The sequence below is a fragment of the Falco naumanni genome, chromosome 4 (assembly GCF_017639655.2).
Source record: "Falco naumanni isolate bFalNau1 chromosome 4, bFalNau1.pat, whole genome shotgun sequence".
NCBI lineage: Eukaryota > Metazoa > Chordata > Aves > Falconiformes > Falconidae > Falco > Falco naumanni.
Genome location: NC_054057.1, coordinates 66,703,508 through 66,722,783, shown reverse-complemented (window position 1 = coordinate 66,722,783; position 19,276 = coordinate 66,703,508). Strand labels below are relative to the sequence as shown.

The 19,276-nt window shown below is 65.6% G+C and overlaps 3 protein-coding genes across 4 annotated transcripts in view; 1 reads left to right on the top strand and 2 right to left on the bottom strand.

Moving 5' to 3' along the window:
* Positions 1-445: 445 nt before the first annotated feature.
* ATP5F1D (ATP synthase F1 subunit delta) lies at positions 446-5,671 on the bottom strand. Its single transcript, XM_040590454.1, has 6 exons — positions 5,483-5,671; positions 3,820-4,038; positions 2,663-2,816; positions 2,120-2,208; positions 1,456-1,583; positions 446-575 (listed from the first exon to the last, which is right to left on the bottom strand). Exons 1-5 carry the CDS (start codon positions 5,669-5,671, stop codon positions 1,461-1,463), a joined length of 774 nt encoding a protein of 257 aa, XP_040446388.1. The 3' UTR covers positions 446-575; positions 1,456-1,460.
* Positions 5,672-7,213: 1,542 nt separating this feature from the next.
* LOC121086616 (CACN subunit beta associated regulatory protein) lies at positions 7,214-13,017 on the top strand. Its single transcript, XM_040590545.1, is given in 10 exon segments — positions 7,214-7,463; positions 8,102-8,247; positions 8,358-8,419; positions 8,774-8,939; positions 9,011-9,185; positions 9,402-9,554; positions 9,897-10,104; positions 10,233-10,416; positions 10,755-11,244; positions 11,246-13,017. Coding segments are annotated over 10 exon segments (2,322 nt in total). The 5' UTR covers positions 7,214-7,415; the 3' UTR covers positions 11,936-13,017.
* A 501-nt stretch (positions 13,018-13,518) lies between these two features.
* STK11 (serine/threonine kinase 11) overlaps positions 13,519-19,276 on the bottom strand; it is a 48,868-nt gene continuing 43,110 nt past the window's right edge. Inside the window, exons 9-10 of one of the 2 annotated variants that reach the window (XM_040590547.1) lie at positions 15,623-15,857; positions 13,519-14,131 (exon numbers count right to left, since the gene is read on the bottom strand). In XM_040590547.1, the coding sequence (XP_040446481.1) occupies positions 15,649-15,857 (209 nt within the window). In that variant the 3' untranslated portion in view covers positions 13,519-14,131; positions 15,623-15,648. The remainder of the gene's footprint in view (positions 14,132-15,622; positions 15,858-19,276) is intronic. The other variant, XM_040590546.1, reaches the window with a different exon arrangement.

Here is a 19,276-nt window from a genome sequence, read left to right as displayed (position 1 = left end):
AGCTGCTGTCCAGCTGCAAGAAGTACCGTGAAGAAACAGCCCAGCCGATGTGAATTTCTGCAGCAACAGAGCCGGGAGGCTGAGCAGAGCCAGCGCTGGATGGGGCGGGGGAGTTGGGACAGGAAGCCTCTGGTACAGACCTGCGCTGCCCCGTGGATGCCTCCCGCGCCGCTGTAATCCTGCTTCCAGGTGGATTACTGGAGGTGGAGGTGGCTGACAGCACAGGGAGGGGGTTATAAAATCTGCCTGATAAGCCTCCTGTAGGTGAATCTCCCACGGGAATGCCCTGCAGAACCCCAGAACAGCGCTGGCGGTACACCCTCCCCAAGCCACTGCACCCCAGCAGACCCCGGCGTGAGGGCAGGAGCCTGCACCCAGGCACGCAGCCACCCATGCAGCACAAGCTGCAATTTGCTGCCTCAGAAGAAGGTGACATGCTACGAGACGGGATTACATTTCCTTTTAATTGATCAGAGCGTTTTCTCCGCCTCCATTTGTCCCGCACCATCTGTACAATCGGGGAAGCCAGGACAAGTAGGACAGCCTGGGGTTTCTCTACATCGACAGTGGGATTCCTGCAACACACAGAAGCGGAGTTGGGTTTAACTCGGGGTGGGCTCAGCAGAGCGGTGGAATCTGATCTGAAGGCTTGGCCCTGGCTCAGGTTGTTAAAACCGCTGCGAGTAAACAAGAGCCACCGGCTCTCTCGGACCTGACCTCACGGGCCAAAGAGCACAGGGACCAGAGATCAGGGAGATAGCAGGGGAGCCGGTGCCTTGCTGTACCTGCTCCAGGCAGAGGCCATTGGAGAGGCTTTTGGTGACTCACCTGCCAGGCACAGCACACACACTGCTGTGCAGTAAGTCCCCCAACTGCCAGCACGCAGGAAGAAGGACGAGGCACAGCCTTAGCAGGGCAGAGGGAAAAGAGGCCACGAGGCGAGCAGCCCAGCCTTGCCTCCCCTGAGACAGAAGCTGTTTGTTTTGAGTGGAAGGAGCGTACACAGAGCAGAGGCCACGCATCGCTCTCCCTCTGGGGCCCCAGGCATCCAGCCTGTTCCCAAGCTGCCCCCGGCGTGGCCTGTCCCAGTGGGGACCTGGAGGGAGCAGCGAGGCCCCACCAGTGACTGCAGGCTCCCAGCCTGCCCCAGCATCAAGCTGAGTCCTACTACACCGTGCTGCAGCGTGGCATGTCACGGCACAGCACTGGGCCCTGCTGCCATCTAGCAGCTCTGGGCAGGGGTCCCCCACGAGCCCCCCAAAGCTGACAGCTGGCCACAGAAAGGAACAGCTCTCATGTCACTGCTCCCTTAAGCCCGGGTACAGACCCTTGTCCGCCCCCACACAGCCCAGCAGGCCTGGCCACTGCGAGGGGAAGCTCCCGATGGGCAGCAGAGCCAGGACTTGGCTCCAGAGCAGGTCTGGGAATCTCAGCCCGGATACAGGTGACACTTACCTTAATTACTCCAGGGCTTTTACAAGGGCTTCATTAGCTTCTACTTTAATCTGAGCTTCTGCTTTAGCTGCTTCATCAGATGCTGCAGCCATCTCTGAAACTGCCTTCTCCAGGTTTGATTTTGCGGTCTGAACATGAGAGCACAAGGAGTGCGTCATTGAGAGACCACCGCAGGACAGGTGGCTTGTCCTACAGCCCCTGAGTCACCCCTCTCCCTCCCCACACTGCAGCTGTTAGCCCAGCGCACAGGGCCCCACAGACCCCCTAATGCACAGCAGACAACTTATCCGCAGGCACTGCTGGGGAAAAGCTGTTTCCGAGACTAAGATGGGTGGGGAGGGGCAAGACCAGCATCTGTCCGAGGCGAGGGAAGTGGCCTGGGGAAGGGTTAACGACTGCATGGCTTCCTCTCCCCAAAGCCTCTGGACAGTTCACTGTGGAGGAGCTCTGAGCCTTTGATCCCGATCAGCAGGGATGGGTTAGCTCAGGGTGAAGGCAAAGCCCTTGGTCTGGGCATGCTTTCCGCAGCCACAGGAAGCTCCTGAGACAACCACCCCACATGAGAAAAACAGGCAGCAAATTCCCCTCCAGGAGGCAGCCTGGCTGCCAGGGCCTGCCCAAGGGAGGCAGAGCGTGGCCTGGTCCACGGGCATCGGGTACTCACAACCAGATCCAGCATGTCCATCGTCACCGCCTCCTCTGCCAGCACCTGCACGGTGGAGTCCGCGTGGACCGTGACTGAGCCACTGCTCACTGCAAAGGCACAACAGCGGCAGTTGAGTCAGGCAGCACGGGCAGGGCTGCCAGACGGGCCTCGTCTGCGGGTCAACACACAGGACAGAACTGGCAAGCTCATCCCTGGAACCTCCACGATCCGTTTGCCAAAACCTTCGTGCCCTCCCAGAACATTTCTCCTGTTCTGCACAGGCTTGTTTCCTACCGAAAGGGAAGCTAAAGCAGGGGATGCTCCCAGAGAGTCTGAGCAAAGCTAAGAAAACCTGACCCCAGACCAGGGCCTCGTGCTAAGCCCCATCTTCCAGGGCAGATTCCCCAGAGGGCAGCCTCCAGCAGCCCCTGAGAGTTCGGGAAAGCAGAAATCCTTGGAAGAGCATGAGGGCACACTTTGATGGGCAGGGTCTCCCTTGTGAAAGCCCTGAGAGCACCTCACACACACACGCTTTCCTTCTTCCCAACCTGCTTTCCTTACCGAAGTACTTGGTGGCCGTGCCATCCTCAGCATAGACTGTCACGACTCCTGGTTTGAGGACCTGGAGGGTGGGGACGTGAGAGGCCAAGATACCGAAGGAGCCGGTCAGTGTGGGCACATCCACCTGCTTCACATTGGCACCGTTGTAAAACACCTGGCCGGGGAGAGCAGATGGGAGCAGTCCATCACCAGGAACGGAGGGCAAGAAGAGAGGTGGCTCCAGAGAACCAAGGGGTGCGGCGGGCAGCTTGCTCCCACCCCAAGGGAGCAGCCCTGCTCCCAGCAGCTGGCAGGCCACGGCGTTGAACGCACAGCAAGGTGTGACCGGGACAGCCTGAACCTTCACAGGGTGGGAGCGGGGCTGGGCTGGGCTCTGGAGGAGGGGTCCTGGCAAACAGAGTGGGGAAGCGCTCCCAGCCTGCCAAGAGGTGGGTGCGCAGTGGCAGAGGCAGGGAGGCGGCACACGGAGACATGAAGTCGGGAGTGGGCGAGAGGCAAAGGGTGCAGCTGGGAGAAGCCTGAGAAGAGCGTAGGGAGACCTTGACGCCAACCGTCACCGCTGCGATGGGAGTCAGCGCCGCAGCCTCCGTGCGAGCGTCCCACACAGCTCTGCCAATGCAGCACAAACCCTGCCTTGCGACACCGCAGCTCCGTCCCCGGCGCCCTGCCCCAGGAAAGCGGCGGGCACCTCGGGGGCGGGCGAGGGCCGTGCCCCGCCGCCGGGAGCGGGGCCAGGACACCGCCCCGGGGCGGCAGCGCCGGCAGCCGGTGGCTGCAGCAGCAGGGCCGGGCGGGAAGAGCAAGAACGTCACCCCGCGGGCCTCGGCAGCGCTGCAGCGGGAGCGGGGCGCCCGCAGGGCGGCGGGGGAGAGCGGCAGCGGGCCGGGAGGGGCGGCGCGGCGGCCCCGGGGCTGAGCTCGGGGCAAGGCCGGGCCGGGCAGAGCGGCGGGGACACCGCGCGGCCCCGCCATGCCCGGCCCCGCTCCTGTCCCGGCCCGTCCGCCCGCGCCCAGCGCCGGGAGCCGGCCCCGCCGCCCCCCAGCCCGGCCCCGGGCACAGCCCGTCCCGCGGGGGCGGCAGCGCAGGCCTCGCCCCGCCGCAGCGCGCACCGGCCGCCGCAGGCGACCGAGGGGGCCGGGCCCGGGCCCGCGGCCTACCTGCGTGGGCGAGGCGAAGGTGAAGGCCATGGGCACCGGGCCGCCGGCAGGCTCGGCATAGCCGCGGGCGCGCGGCGGCGGCAGCAGCGCCCGGCGGGCGAAGAGCCGCGGGAGGAGGCGGCGGGCGCGGAACATGGCGGCGGCAAGGGCGAGCGGGCGGCGCGGGGCAGGCCGGGACGGCGGCGGACTGCAGCTCCCGGCATGCCCCGCGCCGCGCGACTACACGGCCCGTGGGGCGTCGCGCCCCGACCGGAAGTGACTTTTCGGGCTGGCCCGCAGGGGCGCATGGGAATTGTAGTCTTCCCCGACAGGTGGTGGGGCCGCGGCCCCGCACAGCCCCGGCCCTGCCCGGCCCCCCCCCACCCTGGGCAGTGGGGCCCCGGGGGCGACCCCCCGGCTCTGGCCGTGCCCCGCCGGCTCCAAGGGCCGCTCCTGCCCTGCGTCCTTCCCGTCCCATCCCGCCGCGGGGGCCCTAGCCTGTGGCTGGCCCAGGGCTGTGGTGCTGGGCGGCAGGCTGGGCGGTGGGGCAGGTAAGGCTGGGGGGCAGGCAGGGCGGTGGGGCAAGACAGGTTTTGGGGCAGGCAGAGTGGTGGAGCAGGCAGGGGTGTTGTGGGGCAGGCAGGGCTGGGGGGAGGCCGGGTGGTGGGGCAGGCCAAGCTGGGGGGCAGGCAGGGCTGGAGGGCAGGCAGGGCAGTGGGGCAGATTGGGCTGGGGGCAAGCTGGACTGAGGGACAGGCAGGTGGTGTGGGGCAGGCAGAGCTGGAGGGCAGGCAGGGGTGTTTTAGGGCAGGCAGGGCTGGGGGGAGGCCGGGCAGGGAGGTAAGCAGGGGTGTCATGGGGCAGGCAGTGTGGGGCAGGCAGAGCTGGGGGGCAAGCCAGGCGGTGTGGGGCAGGCTGGGTGGTGAGGCAGGCAGTGTGGGGCAGCCCGGGCGGTGGGGCAGGCAGGGGTGTGGGGCAGGCAGGGCTCGGTGCAGCCCGGGCGGTGGGGCAGGCAGAGCTGGGGGGCAGGCAGGGGTGTGGGGCAGGCAGAGCTGGGGGGCAGCCCGGGCGGTGGGGCAGGCAGAGCTGGGGGGCAGGCAGGGCTCGGGGCAGCCCCTGTCCCCACGTGACGCCCGCGCCGCGCGGGGGCGGCTCCGGTTCATTCATAAATCCCGGGGCCGCCCCGCCGCACCGAGCGCAGCGGCGGCGATGGAGCCCCGGTCCCAGTTGTAGGTGAGTGTCTAGCCCCGCCGCCTCGCGACAGCCCCTATCGCGACAGTCAGGGCCGGGCCGGCCGAGGGAAGCTCATCACGCCTCACCGCGCGGGGAGGTCCCGGGGGCTCCCGCATCCCTACCCGCATCCTGCCCGCATCCCTGCCTGCATCTCCGCCCCACAGCTCTGCCTGCGCCCCCCTCCCATCAGCCCTGCCCCACAGCCTCCGTCCCTGCCTGCATCCCTGCCTGCATCCCTGCCTGCATCCCTGCCTGCATCCCTGCCTGCATCCCTGCCTCCCTCCCGCATCCCTGCCCGCATCCCCCGTCACCGGCCCGGGGCCGGGGGTGCGTTGCACCCGGGGGGAGCAGAGCGGGTCCCCCCGCCCCCAGCTCAGCCCCGGCCGGGCCCCGCGGGGCGCGCACACGCGTGGGGAGCAGACCCGCCCCGATCCCCTCCGTCCCATCCTACCGGCTCCCACGTCCGGGACCGCGGCAGCACCGGTGTCCCCCGGTCCCGCGGCCCCCGCCCTGGGCACCGGCGGCGGCCCCGTGTCCCCGCCGTGGGGGGACAGCCCGGGGACCGCGGGGACCGGCCCCCTCCTCTAGACAATGGCCGTCCTGTTCCCGCCGGGTCGCCATGGAGACGGGATTCCTCCATGATGGGGAACAGGAGGGACATTCTTCCTGCTCACCCCGGCCCCCCGCGCCCCCGCCTCTGGCCAGAGGGTGCCCCGCAGGGATCCCACCCAGGGGCACCCATCCCGCATGGAGCCGCAGCCCGCCCACCCCGGGGTCCCCCATGCCAGGCCTGGGGTGCCCCCCAGCACAGCTGGTGGCTGGAGCAGGGACCCCCTTCTCCTGCCCCTGAGGGTCACGTCACGCTGCCCCACTTGCCCCGGCAGCTCAGAGATGCCCCAGGGCCGGTGCAGGTGAGGGGTTTCTGCCCCAGGTGGTGCCTGGCACCCCGACATCCCCCGGAGGAGTTGGCACCCGGAGCTGTGGCAGGGCTGCCCCCAGCCCCGTGCAGCACAGCTGTCACCGGCTGTCGCTGCCAGCTGTGACACTGTCACCCCCTGCGCTGTCCCTGCAAGCGGCTTTTCCCACCCAGCCACGGGCTCCATTCATGTTTTTCACTGATCTGATTTTGGGCAGTTTCTGAGCACCCTAGCCGGCACAACGCCCACCCCTGCCTGCTGCTCCAGGGGGCTCCCCTGCCACCAGCATCGTCCACCCCAGCAGCCCAGGACACGCGGATGGGGACGCACAGGCCCACAGTGGGAGCTGGAGCTTGGCAGACCCCAGGGAAGACCCCTTCCCCCCCGGGCCCGTGCTGGCAGCACGGAAGGGCGAGGAGCTCTCGGCCAGATGCCCAAAGGCCGCAGGGTTTATGCTGTGGCAGGGACGTGGAGCCCTGTGTCCCCTGGCTCTGGTGGCTCTCACTCCTCAGGTGCTTGGCCCTTCTCCATCACCCGTGGGCCCCTCTGCGGCCCCGTCCCCTTCCTGCATGGTGACAGTCCAGTGACGGAGCCACTGCTGGGCTGACTCAGAAGCGTCACCCGTCACGCTCCAGTGACACCCACGCCAGCTCTGTTCACACACTGTGTGGGGCAGCCATCTGCTGCCCTTCCCTGCTGAGGGGCCCTCGGGCACCCCCAGACCCCTGGCAGTCTCATCCCCTCCAGCAGTGGTGCCTGGGTGCTGGGGGCTGCGCTTTGGCCCCATGGCTCCCTAGGGACGGCAGTGTTGGGGCAGCGTGATGTCATCCCCTTCCCTGCGAGCCACCCCGGGTGGGACCCTGGGGCAGGATCAGCCCCACCCCGGGGCAGCTCTGGCCATCAGGACTGACCAGCACTTGGGTGCTGTGGTTCCCAGCCTGGCACGGGGGGCGCAGCATCTCTCCACCCTGGCATGGGGCTCCACGGGGACAGGGTCTGTGCTCCAGGCGTGAGTGTGGCGTGGGAGTAGTGCCTGGGGGCTCCTCGGGCAGGGGCAGTGCTCCTGCCTCCTTCTCTCCATCCCTGCCTCTCCATCCCTGCCTCTCCATCCCTGCCTCTCCATCCCTGCCTCTCCATCCCTGCCTCTCCATCCCTGCCTCTCCATCCCTGCCTCTCCATCCCTCCCGGCCGCACCCTCCCTCCCTCCCTCTCTCCGCGCCTCCATCCTCCCTCCTGACCACACCCTCCCTCCATCCCTTCATCCCGGTCCCTCCCTCCATCCCTCCCTCCATCTATCCATCCCAGTCCCTCCCTCTCTGTCCCTCCCGGCAGCTCCGCACCGCGGTGCTGGGCAGGGCCCGGGGCCGGGCAGGAGCCGCCGCTGGCCCCAGCCCGGCCCCGCCGCCCCTGCCCGGTGCCTCCCACCGTCTCCCCCCACTGCAGGACGCGCTCGGGCCAGGACGGACCATGAGCGATGACCCGACACCCTGGGACAACGCGACGGAGAGTGCCACGGTGAGTGAGGCCACCCTGCCCGTCCCTGCCTGCCCCTGCCCATGCTGCCATCCTCGGGGTCCCAGGGGAGGGTGGGGATGAGTGTCCTGATGTGGGGCAGTGCCTGGGAGGTGTGGGGTCTGCGTGGCCGCTGTGAGGCTGGTGTCTGCACCCGAGTGGGGATGGCAGCAGCCACCCAGCCCCGTTGTCGCTCACCTTGTTCCACCCATCCTGGGGGTGGGTGACACCCCTTTGTGTCCTCTGCAACCCCCTGAAACACTCCGGGTGCTGGGGGTTCAGGGGAGCCTGGGTGCTGCCACCAGGTCAGCCTCTCTCCCATAGCCCAGGGGTGTGACCAAGACACCCATGCTGGGGCAGGGCTGGGGTCCTGTCCCCATCCCCACTCCTGCTTGGTGCGGGGGCCGCTGACGGCTCTGCCCCCGCTGGCTGCGGTTGCCTTGGTGAAGGCAGGTCCCTGGAGCCGGCAGCAGGCCTGGGGGTGGCGGGGGAGCGCGAGCATCTCTGGGGAGCAGCGCTCAGCATCAGCCTCAGCGCAGGAGGGGGCTGCTCTGGCACCCCAGTGGGGCAGGATTTGGGGCTGGGCCATGTCCCCTCCTCCAGTGCATCCCCAGCAATTCGGCCCCTGACGTCCTGCGCAGGCGGTGCCTGGCGAGGGTTCCCCCCAGGATGGCTACGTGCTGCTCCTTGCCCTGCTCTCCATCTTCATCGGGGGCACCCTGGTCCTGCTCTCTGGCATCCTGATCATCTGCCGCCGGTGCTGCGAGGCCAACCGCCGGCACTCCAGGTGGGGATGGGCTGCGGGGACAGGCATTGCGGCTGTCCCTGGGGTATGTGGCACTGCTAAAGGGGTCAGGGGGCTGGCATGGGGCACCGCTGACCCTCCTTCCCCCACAGAGCCAGTGATGACCCTGAGAAAACTACCACCACCTACCTGGACGACTCACAGCCAGCCCAGGGTGAGTGCCACGGCGGGGCCAGGGGTGCCATGGTGACCTGCGAGCGATTGCCCACCAGTAACACCAGTTGCACCCCCAGCAGCGCCCCCAGCTCCCCGGTGGGGGGGAAAGCAGCTCCTGGACTGTCCCTCTCCTGGGTGCATTGCCCAGCCCTGGGGCAGGGATGGTCATGCACACCCTGCACTCCCCATCGTCCATCCCAGTGGTGGCCTGCCTGGGACTGGTGGCCAGGAGCAGGGACCACCGGGCTGGCATTGAGGCCCTGGGTGCAGCAAGTTTGCCAGGCCTCAGCAGGGGAAGCTGGCATGCGCCACGGCAGGGGGGACCCTGGTTGCTGACCCCCTTTCTCTACAGATATCACCATCAAAGTGGAGGAACCCGACTGCCTGTCATCCTCCAGCTACCGGGATGTGGAGAGCGAGCGGTTTCTGTCCTCCAGCTCCTCCACTGCCCGCCGTGTCTCCTTCAACGAGGCCACTCTCTTTGACCAGGGCAAGAAGACCCAGGAGAAGGGGAGGAGGTGAAACGCTGGGCTGGGGGGGTGGGCTGGGTGGGCTAGGGACGCCACTCCTAACCCGGTGTGCCCTGCAGGTACACGCTGACAGAGGGGGACTTCCACCACCTGAAGAACGCCCGCCTGACCCACTTGCACCTCCCGCCACCTGCCCTCAAGATTGTCACCATCCACGAGTGCGAGTCCAGCGAGAACAGCCTGGCCATGACCCCCCGCCTGCCCCCCCCCAAGCCCGGCCTTGCCATCTTCCAGGTGAGCCATCAGCACCCCAAGGGGGACGTGGTGGGACACGACACAGTGGGGACAGGGGTCCAGGTGTCCTGCAGCACCCCAAGGAGGCAATGCTGGACCCGGGGTGGGAGTCTCAGGGCATTGCTGGATGCGGGGATGGGAGGCCCTGGGGTGCAGGGGCCCCCTCCCGGTCCCTGACCCTCATGCACAGCCCCCTGAGCACACTCTGCCTTGCAGCCCCCCACAGGGGCCCTGCCCCAGCCGGCGCTGCCCAGCCATGCCGTGTGCCCCAGCTCTGCCCTGCCCGGGGACACCTACAACTCCACCGTGGACACCAGCTTCACCGAGGCCAGCCCGTCCGCCTCCTCCGACTCCGGGGAGGGCCCTTTGGTGAGTGCGGGGGCGAGCGGCCAGGACCGGGCAGGGGAAGGGGCTCTCCAGCCTTGGCAGCCCCAGGGATCCTGTCCCTGGCCCATCCCCCAGCACACGGCCGGCCCCAGGCCCCGGGGGGCTTCCTGCCCCCCCTGCTCTCTGGGGAGAGATGTGGGCATCCAGCTAGAAACGGGCCCTACTCCCCCCTCCCCCCAGCCCCGGCCCCAGGGGACGTTTGTGCATCTGCTGCAGCTGAGCTCGGCAGTGACAAAGGAACCGAGCTGGGGCTGGGGGGGGGCCTTTGCCTGGAGCTGAGCGAGCACTCATGTCCCCCTCCCCCCTTCCCCCCTACCCCCCCAGTTCGCAGCAGCACCCAGGAGCGGGAAGGTGGCTGCGGGGGGCGGTGCTGGCCCCGGGGAGCCCCCCCCAGCCCCTGCACAGGGCACCGTCCTGCAGTTCTTCACCCGCCTGCGCCGCCATGCCAGCCTGGACGGGGCCAGCCCCTACTTCAAGATCAAGAAGTGGAAGCTGGAGAGCACCCAGCGAGCGTCCAGCCTGGACACGAGAGGTGGGGGGCAGCGGGGGGCACAGCCTCGCGGGGCTGTGCCCGGCAGGGTGGAGCCGTGTGTGGGCAGGGGGGTTGCTGTGCCCCAAGACAGGACTGTCTCCCCCAGCCCTGCCCTGTGCCCCCTCCAGGGTCCCCCAAACGGCGGCAGTTCCAGCGGCAGCGGGCGGCCAGCGAGAGCATGGACCAGGAGGACTGGGACCCTCACCAGACAGACATCATCCAGTACATCGCCCACACGGATGATGTGGCCTTCCACCCCGCGGGCGGCCCTTTCCTGCCCTCCCCCACCAGCCCCCCACCCTCTCTCGGCAGGTATTTTTCAGTAGATAGAGGGGATGGGGATGGGCGAGCCGGGCTCTGGGAAGGCACCAAGGGACCCCATGCTGCCCCCATGCGTGGGGGGCTCCAGCCTTCGTGCAGCTTTGGTGGGGCGGCCGGGGGGCAGCAGGGTGTGGGGTGAGGGTCCAGGGGAAGCCGGCGATGGGGAGGGTGGATCGGTGCATGGGCAGGGTGCTGGGGACAGCATGGGGGAACCGTGTGGCACCACAGCACCGCTGCGACGCCTGTGGTTGCCGGGCTGGTGTTGCCCCTGCCTGCTGCTCGCCGGGTCCATCCCGGCCCTGCCGTGATGCTGGGGGTGGTGCCCGCAGGCTAGAGCCGGGCGAGGGGGGCACGGGCAGCCCCAGCGAGGCTGGTGGCCTGGAGCAGCCCAGCGCCTACCATGACATCTGGAGCCTGCGTGCCTCGCTGGAGCTGTACGCCTCCTCGGAGCGGAGCAACGACCAGGACTCTGTGCGCAGTGACGGCGGGGACAGCATCTCCTCTGCTGGTGGCATGCCCCCCTGCCCCTCCTCCTCCCTGGATGAGGCCGAAGGCCCCGAGGAGAAGCTCTGGGGTCGGCCCAAGGTGGAGGAGTCGGAGCCTGGCACGCGCAAGCTGCTGCAGATGGACAGTGGCTACGCCTCCATCGAGGCGCCCAGCCGGGGGGGCGAGGAGGGGCCCCCCAAGGACCAGACGGCCTCCGAGAAGCGCATTTGCTTCACCAGCGCAGGGCGGAAAGGTACCATCTTTGAGAGCTTCGAGGGCCGGGAGCTGGAGGCGGAGGAGGAAGAGGAGGAGGAGGAGGAGGAGGAGGAGGGGAGCACGGCCTGGGGCGCAGCGGGTGGGGGACCCCCCCCGTCCCCACAGCCCCCTGGCCTGGTCCCCCTACGGGCAGATGTTCCCAGGGCGGGATGCGCTGCCCCGGCGGGACTACAGCATCGACGAGAAGACAGACGCCCTGTTCAACGCCTTTGTGCGCCACGACCCCCAGTTCGACGAGTCCCCGCTGCGGGGGAAGCACCGCTCCCGCACCCACCTCCGCAAGCAGTGGCAGCACACCAAGCAGTACAGCGACCCCGGCGTGCGCTACCCCGCGCTGGAGCGGCACCGCACGCCCCTGCGCCGTGGGGACAGCGCCAACTACCCCCTGGATGCCCGCTTCCACAGCCCCCTGCCCCGCATCGTCAGCGCTGGCGACGAGGAGGCGGCGGAGGCGGCTGACGGGGTCCCCCCTGCCCCAGCACTGCCCGACCCCGAGATCCAGGTGATCGTGGAGGAGCCCGGAGAGGTGGTCCCTGAGCCCAAGGCTGGCTCCGAGCCCCCCAGGGACGATGACTGCCCTGGCCCCGGGAGGTGCCTGGGGCTGGGCTCCGGCTCGGAGCTGATGGACAAGATCGCCGGCGGCCTCGAGGAGCGGCTCTATGGGCACTTGAGGAAGGCAGGAGACAGCACCGAGTGCGTGGTGGCCGTGGCGGCCAGCGATGCCCCCCCTGACCACAGCCCTGTCTAGGCCCAGCACGAGGGGGAGACACCCCGGCACAGGGGGGGACAGCCCCCACCGGGGTTCGGGGCTCCATCCCCTCCTGCTGCCAGCGTGGGGACCAGCCTGGGGTGCTGCGGGAAGCGTCACCCTGGCACGGGAAGGCCAGGAGGGCGCCTGGGGTCCCCTGGCCGTACCCCCCCACACCGTGGGGGTCCGGTAGCGTGGGGTGGCCGAGCCCCCTCGCTCCTGGGAGCGAGGTGCCGAGGTGCCAGGCAGCGGCAGAGGGCCCGGGCTGGGGGTGCCCCGGGGGTCAGGGTGCAGAGGTGGAGCAGAGCGTTGGCCGGGAGGTCAGCGACGAGGGACTTGGGTAATAAACCCCCAAACCCAGCTGAGGCCTAATCCTTACCTCACGGCAGAGCTGTGTAGCAGATACGCTCTCCCCCCTCTCGCTGGTGTTTTACAAGCAATAATGCCTCCTGTGCAGCTGGGAACATCCTTGTGAGGAAGGGGCCAGAGCTCGGCATCCCCTGGCCGGCTGGGGAATGCTGCGGTGCTGCCCTGCCAGGGGGGACAGTTGTTTGATGAGGGGGACAGTTGCCTCCTCAAGCCCATGAACCCCCTCCCAGTTCTACAGGGAGCCTGGGATCTAAACTGGAAGTGGGGGGGCCTAGGGGCACCGTGCTGGGGCAGGAGGATGCTCGAGGGGCTCGGGCATCACCCCCGGGGGTGCAGCTGCAGCAGGATCCCTAGGGCTGGGGAAGCAGGACCAGCCCCGGGCCCCCTCTGTAAATACCCCCAGTAGGAGGGGGGGCTGCCTGTCACCTGCCCCTGGCATTGGCCCCTCTGCCCATGTGTACAGGGCGAGAGCAGACCCTGGGGTTGGGCCTCCCCCCCCCCCATCCCCCCCCCGAGTCCTCCGCACCCCCCTGCCCTTCCTGGGAGCTCAGTGCTGGGCTCGAGGTGTTCAGAGGATATTTACTGATTTTTTACAGAGGTGGCTGCTGCTGCTCTGGGGGAGGGGTTTGCTTTTTAGTGGGTTTTTATGTGAGTTTCAAAGGACGGGGGGAGAAAAAGGAGAAAAAAAAAATGTGGCCCCCCCCCCCCCCCCCCCCCCCCCAAACCGAAGATGTGGTACCTGGGAGACTCGGCAGTGGGGTGGGCAGGAGGGGGCAGGCAGGGCTCAGCAAGGGCCCCCCACACCCCTCCACGGCATCCCAGTTGCATGCGAGTAAAGAGGCTGGGTCGCTCCTTCCCTCCGCAAAGTCTCTGTCCAAAGCGCTAACTGGATCTACAACTCAGCATTTTTAAGTCTATAAAAAAAAAAGACCAAAAAAACCCCAAAACCCAAACAACTGTGACTTTTCTGAACTTGCTTCTTACCTTCCACCCCCTGGAGATGGGGTCCTATCCTGCTTGGGGGGGCCCCGCACCCACCCAAAAGAAGCACAGCCCCCCAGGGAGAGAGGCTGGCCGTGCCCCCCCGCCCCCATCCCGCTTGCTGCAGGAGGAAGGACATGAAACCCACCTCGCTGTTTTCAGTTTATTTTTTTTCTCTTTAAAAAAAAAAAAAAAAAAAAAAAGAGAGAAAAAAAAGACGACGAACGCACCCATTCCCTTTTCCGAGCCCTTTTACAGCATGCAGGTTTAATAGAGTTTTGCTTTGTCTTAATACCTGTTTTTTTTTCCTCATCTGGTTTATTTTAAACACATCACAATGTGTAGAAATCTCTAAATATACCGCAAATATAAACAAAACAAAAAAAAAAAGGAGGAAAATATATAATATATAACAGTAGTCTAAAACATAAAGTGCACGGCAATGGCTTTGCACGACTTCTACACAGCCAGGGTGGGCACAGCTGGGCCCAGCAGGGAGAGGGGCGGGGGTCCCACCGCCCCCCGGCCCCCTCATCCCACCCTTCCCATCGCGAAATTAAAAAGAGAATCAGTGTCTTGATTGGCAAAGAGTGATTGGGGAGGAGGGGCAGCATCTTCACAGCCGGAGATTTCATCTTCCGAGGTGGTAAGTGGGGTCTGGCCACCCATCAGCTTCTGGTTCCTGGCGCTGGCCGGAGCGGGGGGCCGCAGGGAGGGTGGGGGGCTGTTTCCTTGGTTGGTTTCCTCTGGATTCTTTTTGGATCGCAAGCACAGTCCACTCCCAGGAGAGATGCAGAGATGGGGCAAGGATGGGGGATGCAGGCTGGCCTGGGCCCTGGGATGCTGCTTGCGGGAGAACAGAGAGGTGGCGGGGTGAGGGCTGAACCGGGGGGGGGGGGGTGGGGAGCGGGGCACAAGCCCCCCCCCCCCCCTTGCTCTGCTCCAGCCCCCCGGTGTGCCCACGGGCAGGTCGCATCCTGCTCCAGGTCTCCCTCCTGACAGCGCCATGCGGATGGGAGCGAGGGGGCGGGGGTCCCTGCTCTGCCCCCGGGTGGGGTGGGTGTGCTTGCAGCCCCCGACCTGCCCCTGCAGCCGGGAAGCAAAACCCCCAGGGGAAAAGGCAGCAGGAGGGAGCTTGCGTGATTTTTTTTTTTTTTTTTTTTCTTTCGAAGGCTCTAAGGTGCTGGGATCACTGGTGGGTGATCCCAGCCTGGCTGCCCTTGCAACGCCCATGGGAGGGCTGGGGGAGCGGAGGCAGCGACAGCCCCCAGGCTCAGGCAGCCTGCAGGGCCCTTCCCCTTCCCAAAGCCGCTGGGCAGCTGCCGGGGAGCCCCCAGGCCGGGTACCCCGGTGGGAAGGGGCGAGAGGAGCAGCAGATCCCCGGGGAGCCCCAGATCCGAGGCATTCGCTTGCCGATACAGTAACTCCCCATGCAGGTGACTCACTGCCAGCCATGAATTAAAGATGAAAGCTGCCACAGGGGCTGAGCACGCCGGGCTGACAGCTGCAAGGGGAGGAACAGGCTTTTATTTCTGGCTTTTTTTCACACCACAAAGCTGGTCGTGATCCAAACAGATAAGAGAGCCTCAGCCCCACAGAGCGCCGGTGACGAGCACAAGCATGAGGCTGGGGGTGGATGAGCACTGAACATGAGTCATCGCTGGCTCACTTATGAATGAGGGGTGGGAAGAAGGGGACGGGGCTGCGGAACCGAGGAGGAAAGAGCCGGAAGGAGGGGGAAGCAGGGAGGGTGCTCAGCATCCCCCAGCAGAGGAAGGGGCTCGGGCACGGCTGTGGCCTGGCCAGGGGTGACACAGTCACCTCCTGGACCGGGGGGAAGGTCCCTCTCTCGAGGACGCCTCTGGTAAGGAGGTGGCGCAGCCCAGCTCTGCGTGCTGGAGGCTTGGTGCTCCCCCCTTGGTGCTCCCCCCGGGCAGGGAGCAGAGCCGGGGGATGCCGGTGCCAGGGATGGGGCTGTCGTGATGCAGCCTGGCTGCAGCCCGGGAGGGGAGGAAGGATTACGACAGCAGCAGCTCACGAGGAGCAGGTAGAGCAGAGCCAGGCAGGTGGCAGAGCAGGGCAGGGGGAGCACAGGGGGGGCCCCACTGGGCTCTGCGCCCCCCGCAACACCACGGAGGATCCAGGCTCTGGCTGCCAGGGCCATCTGCAGAGGAATGCTCAGGACCGGCCCCCCTCCCTCCACACCTGGGACTCCAAACACCCCTTCTAGCTCCCTCCTGCCGCCCACCGTTGGGGCAGGCTCAGATATCCCCCCCTCCCCCTTCCTTGGGCAGACACCCAGGGTACCCCCCACCCCGGGGACCGGGCTGCCTGTACCTGTGCAGAGCGTGGGGGCTCCCGCCTCACTGCTGCTTGCAGGTGGAGAGCTTGCGGATCTTGCTGCTGGCAGAGCAGGCCTTGCGGGAGGGGTTGGAAGAGGCGCTCGCCCGTCGCTCTGCCTTGGATTTGGTGCTCAGCTGTCCCGTCTCCGTCCCGTTCATGCACACGGCCTTGGGCAGCCCTTTGCCACGGCTCTGCCCGTTCTGCCCTGCCTCCTCCTCAGGCACCTGTCCTGCAAGGGAAGAGAGACGGTGAGGCAGAGGAAGGGCAGCAGCCCCGCAGCATCACCCACACCAAAGAGCAACCTTCCCCATTGTCGGGGCCCGGCTCCGGGCCTTCGAGGACCTCAGGAGAAGCAGCCTGACCAGGGGATGCATGAGGCAGGGAGCCCGAGGCTGCACCCAGACCCCCCCCCACTGGATTTACCCCCATTTCTCCAGCACGCAGCAGCTGGTGGTCCCCAGCACACAAGAGAAAAGAAAACCTGAAGCTGGGAGCAAGAATGATGGGCACAACCGGTCGGGACCTCAAGACCAGCATGTCCCCTGCTCCCCGGGCAGCTGCCATGCCCACCCTGGACCCCCAGGCAGCAGCCTGGCTCCTGGCTGGGGAGCAGCGGGGGCATCAGTGGAGAAAGTCACTCCTCCTCCTCCTCTCTCCTGCTGGTTTCTCTAGAGGAGAATGCAAATCCCAGCCCCATCCACCGACCTGCGGAGCACCCAGGAGCCCGGTGTGTTCCAAGAGCAAGCAGCACCCGCTGGCGTGCAGCCACGGCTGGCAGGGCTGGGGGCACTGCCCATTCAGGCAGCGATGCAGCAGCTCAGCCATGCCACTGTCCCCTAAAAGGGACACCCGGATGGGAGCATGGCTTCAAATCAGCCCCTCTCCCCTCCTCTACGGGCCAGCTCCGTGTGACTCAGCAGAGCAGACGAAGAGCCCTTTCCAGAGGCATCTGCCCGCTGCCGTGGCTGGACGGGGCTCGGGTCACATCCATTCACCCAGGGAGTGACAAAGGGCCCCCCCAGAACAGCCCTGGACTGGAGCAGGAGGGGACATCACCAAAGGCAGCCCTGCGTATCCCCCAGCCAGCCACAGGGCTGATGAGAGGATTCGTCAGGTTCCCGGCTCCCCCCCACCGGATCCAGCCGAGGCAATTTCCTTCCAACAGGAACGTCACGCTCCAGGGCCCTTCAGTTATGACTCAGAGGTTTGAGTGGAAGCGAAGGCTGTAAGACGATTATGTATAATTTTCTTTAAAGGATGCTCAATCCTTTCTCCGCCAAGGCTGAATGGCACGTCATCCCTCTGTACTTGCGCCAACGATCACCCCACTGCCGCTGATCTTGGGGAGGAGGGGGACACATGCCGGGATGGGGGTGGTGGGAGAGCTGCTTTTCTGGAGGAGGGTGGCGGGGGTCCCCCTCGGACCCCTGTGCTCTCCTCTGCATCGCTGCATCCCTCCCCGGTATTGCTGCGGGCTCCCATCCGCTCTGCTCCGGTCCCTCCATCCCTGCACAGCCCCCACCGGGAACCGGGCAGCTACGCACGGCACGTCCTCATCCTCCAGTCCTCGTCCTCCACGGGTGAAGAGTCATTTGGGAAACAGAAGCTGCGAGGGGACACGGAGGTCACCTTGTTCGGACAAAGTCACCTTCCACACCCACCTTCCTCTCCCCGGAGGGCTAGTGCTGGGGAGAGGGATCAGCCTCGCTGAACGCTCGCAGAGACCCGAAGCAGCAGCCACAGCAGGAGCCCAGCCCCAGCCCAGTCCTGCTACCCGGTGGAGACCGGCTTCGGTAAAATCTTACTGGTGCAGAGAGTGGGAGCGAAGTGGGGGCTGCAGCAGGGCAATATCCGGCAGGCTGGAGGGAAAACACGTCCTTGGACATCAGGCAGACCAGGTGCTTCCCTGGCTGGCCTGGCCTGGCGCAGACTGCGAGTACCAGAGAACCAGGGTGCTCGCCAGGGAGCGGATTTCTCCCCCTAAAAGCAGGCTTAGCTGCAGAGCTGGGCCCAGGCAGGAATTATCTTGAGAAATTACCCTGCTGATTATCTATAGATCAAAGCAGTCGGTTCTCCAAGCCGTTCAGCTTGCTAAGAGCTCGGGAGCAGCTTCCCGGTGGTGTGGTTTGGACACCCCAGCACGGCAGAGCTGGGCCTCTGGCCATGCAAAAGGGGGTGAAGCCAGGTACAGGGGCTCAAAACCAGAAAGGGTGGGTAGGATGGATCCACCTGTTGTAGGGAGATCCCGGGTTACCAGCGCGATTGGTTCCCCTGCGGACCTGCCCCTTGCATCCCTCTCTGATGGCTCCAAGCCTTGCCACAGCTCATGGCTACGGGCTTGCTGCTGCCCCGAGCGTTCTGCCCTGCCGCGGGACGGGGACAAGCACTGACTCAGCAGGGACGGCTGCTGGCTCCGGCCACCCAAGCCTGTCGCTGCCAGAGCTGATGACACCCACTGCGCTCCCCCGGGGGGGCCTGTCCAGGCTTGCACCTCCAGAAGCACAGATCCAGCGCAAAGGATGGGGGTGCCTTGGACATCTGTCAGGCTGCTTTCTGAAAACAACTGGCAAGGCGAGAGTCTCAGGAGCAGAAACGTCAGTCGTACCTGGCCGTGCACTTACAGACCTGCTACCGATCCGATCATTCCACCTTCTGGCCCCTTAAGAGGTAGGGACTTGCTAGGAAGGGCTGAGGCATCCAAGCTCCGAGAGCCCCTTCCAAGGAGGGGGACACGCTGGCCCCGGAGCTTCTCCAGGGATGGGGCTCTCCCCTGTGACCCGGCACGGGGCGGCTCAGCGTGGGCCATGCTGCAGCCCAAAACCTGCCCCAGAATTCAAGGTTTTGCCTCTTCTCCTCCCTACATCCCAACTGCACATCTGCCTCAAATAACCCTGCTCAGAGCAAAGCTGAACACTTATCCTTCCCCTCCCTCGGCTGAACTCAGGCCAAGTCAATTAACATTTCTGATCAGGGAAGGAAAAAAAAAATATATCCAAACAGTTCATTTGTCTTTTGTGTGACTCTTCTCTCCTCCCCCTCCCACCCTGCTTCAAAAGCACAGTCCCGGGAGTCTATTATGGATACCAAGGAGGGAGGGTGAATTGCAAGCTAATTTTACCTCCTTCACCAATGACAGTTGCTGACGTTCAAATTAATGAAAATAAAAATTCAACATGGGATGAAGTCTTGGCAACTGTCTGCCCACGCGGAAGCCAGTGACCCAGCGCTGTGTCTGTTCGAACAGCTACATCCTACCTTACCATTACCGGCTGAACAGCGCTAAAAATAAAATAAATAAAAGGAGGGCTGAGAGAGGCGCTGAGAACGTGCATGTTCGTCCTTGCCACCTCTCACATTTCTTAATGGCTCCATTCAGCTCATTCAGGCACAAAAAAGGTTTCAAAATAAAACCACGAAGAGCTTTTGAATTGCTGTGTTTGTCAGATACAAACACGCATACATGATTTGCGGCTAGAAACACACCTTCCCAAGGACCAGGCCTGACTCAAAGACTCCAGTCCTGGGGTTATTTTCCAACCCCAGACTGCACGCTAAGGGAGCAAAACAAAAAAACCAAAACAAAACCAAACCCAGAATCAAGCTATGCAGCCGTTTGCCTCTGCAGGAGGACTGGACTGCAGCGGAGGA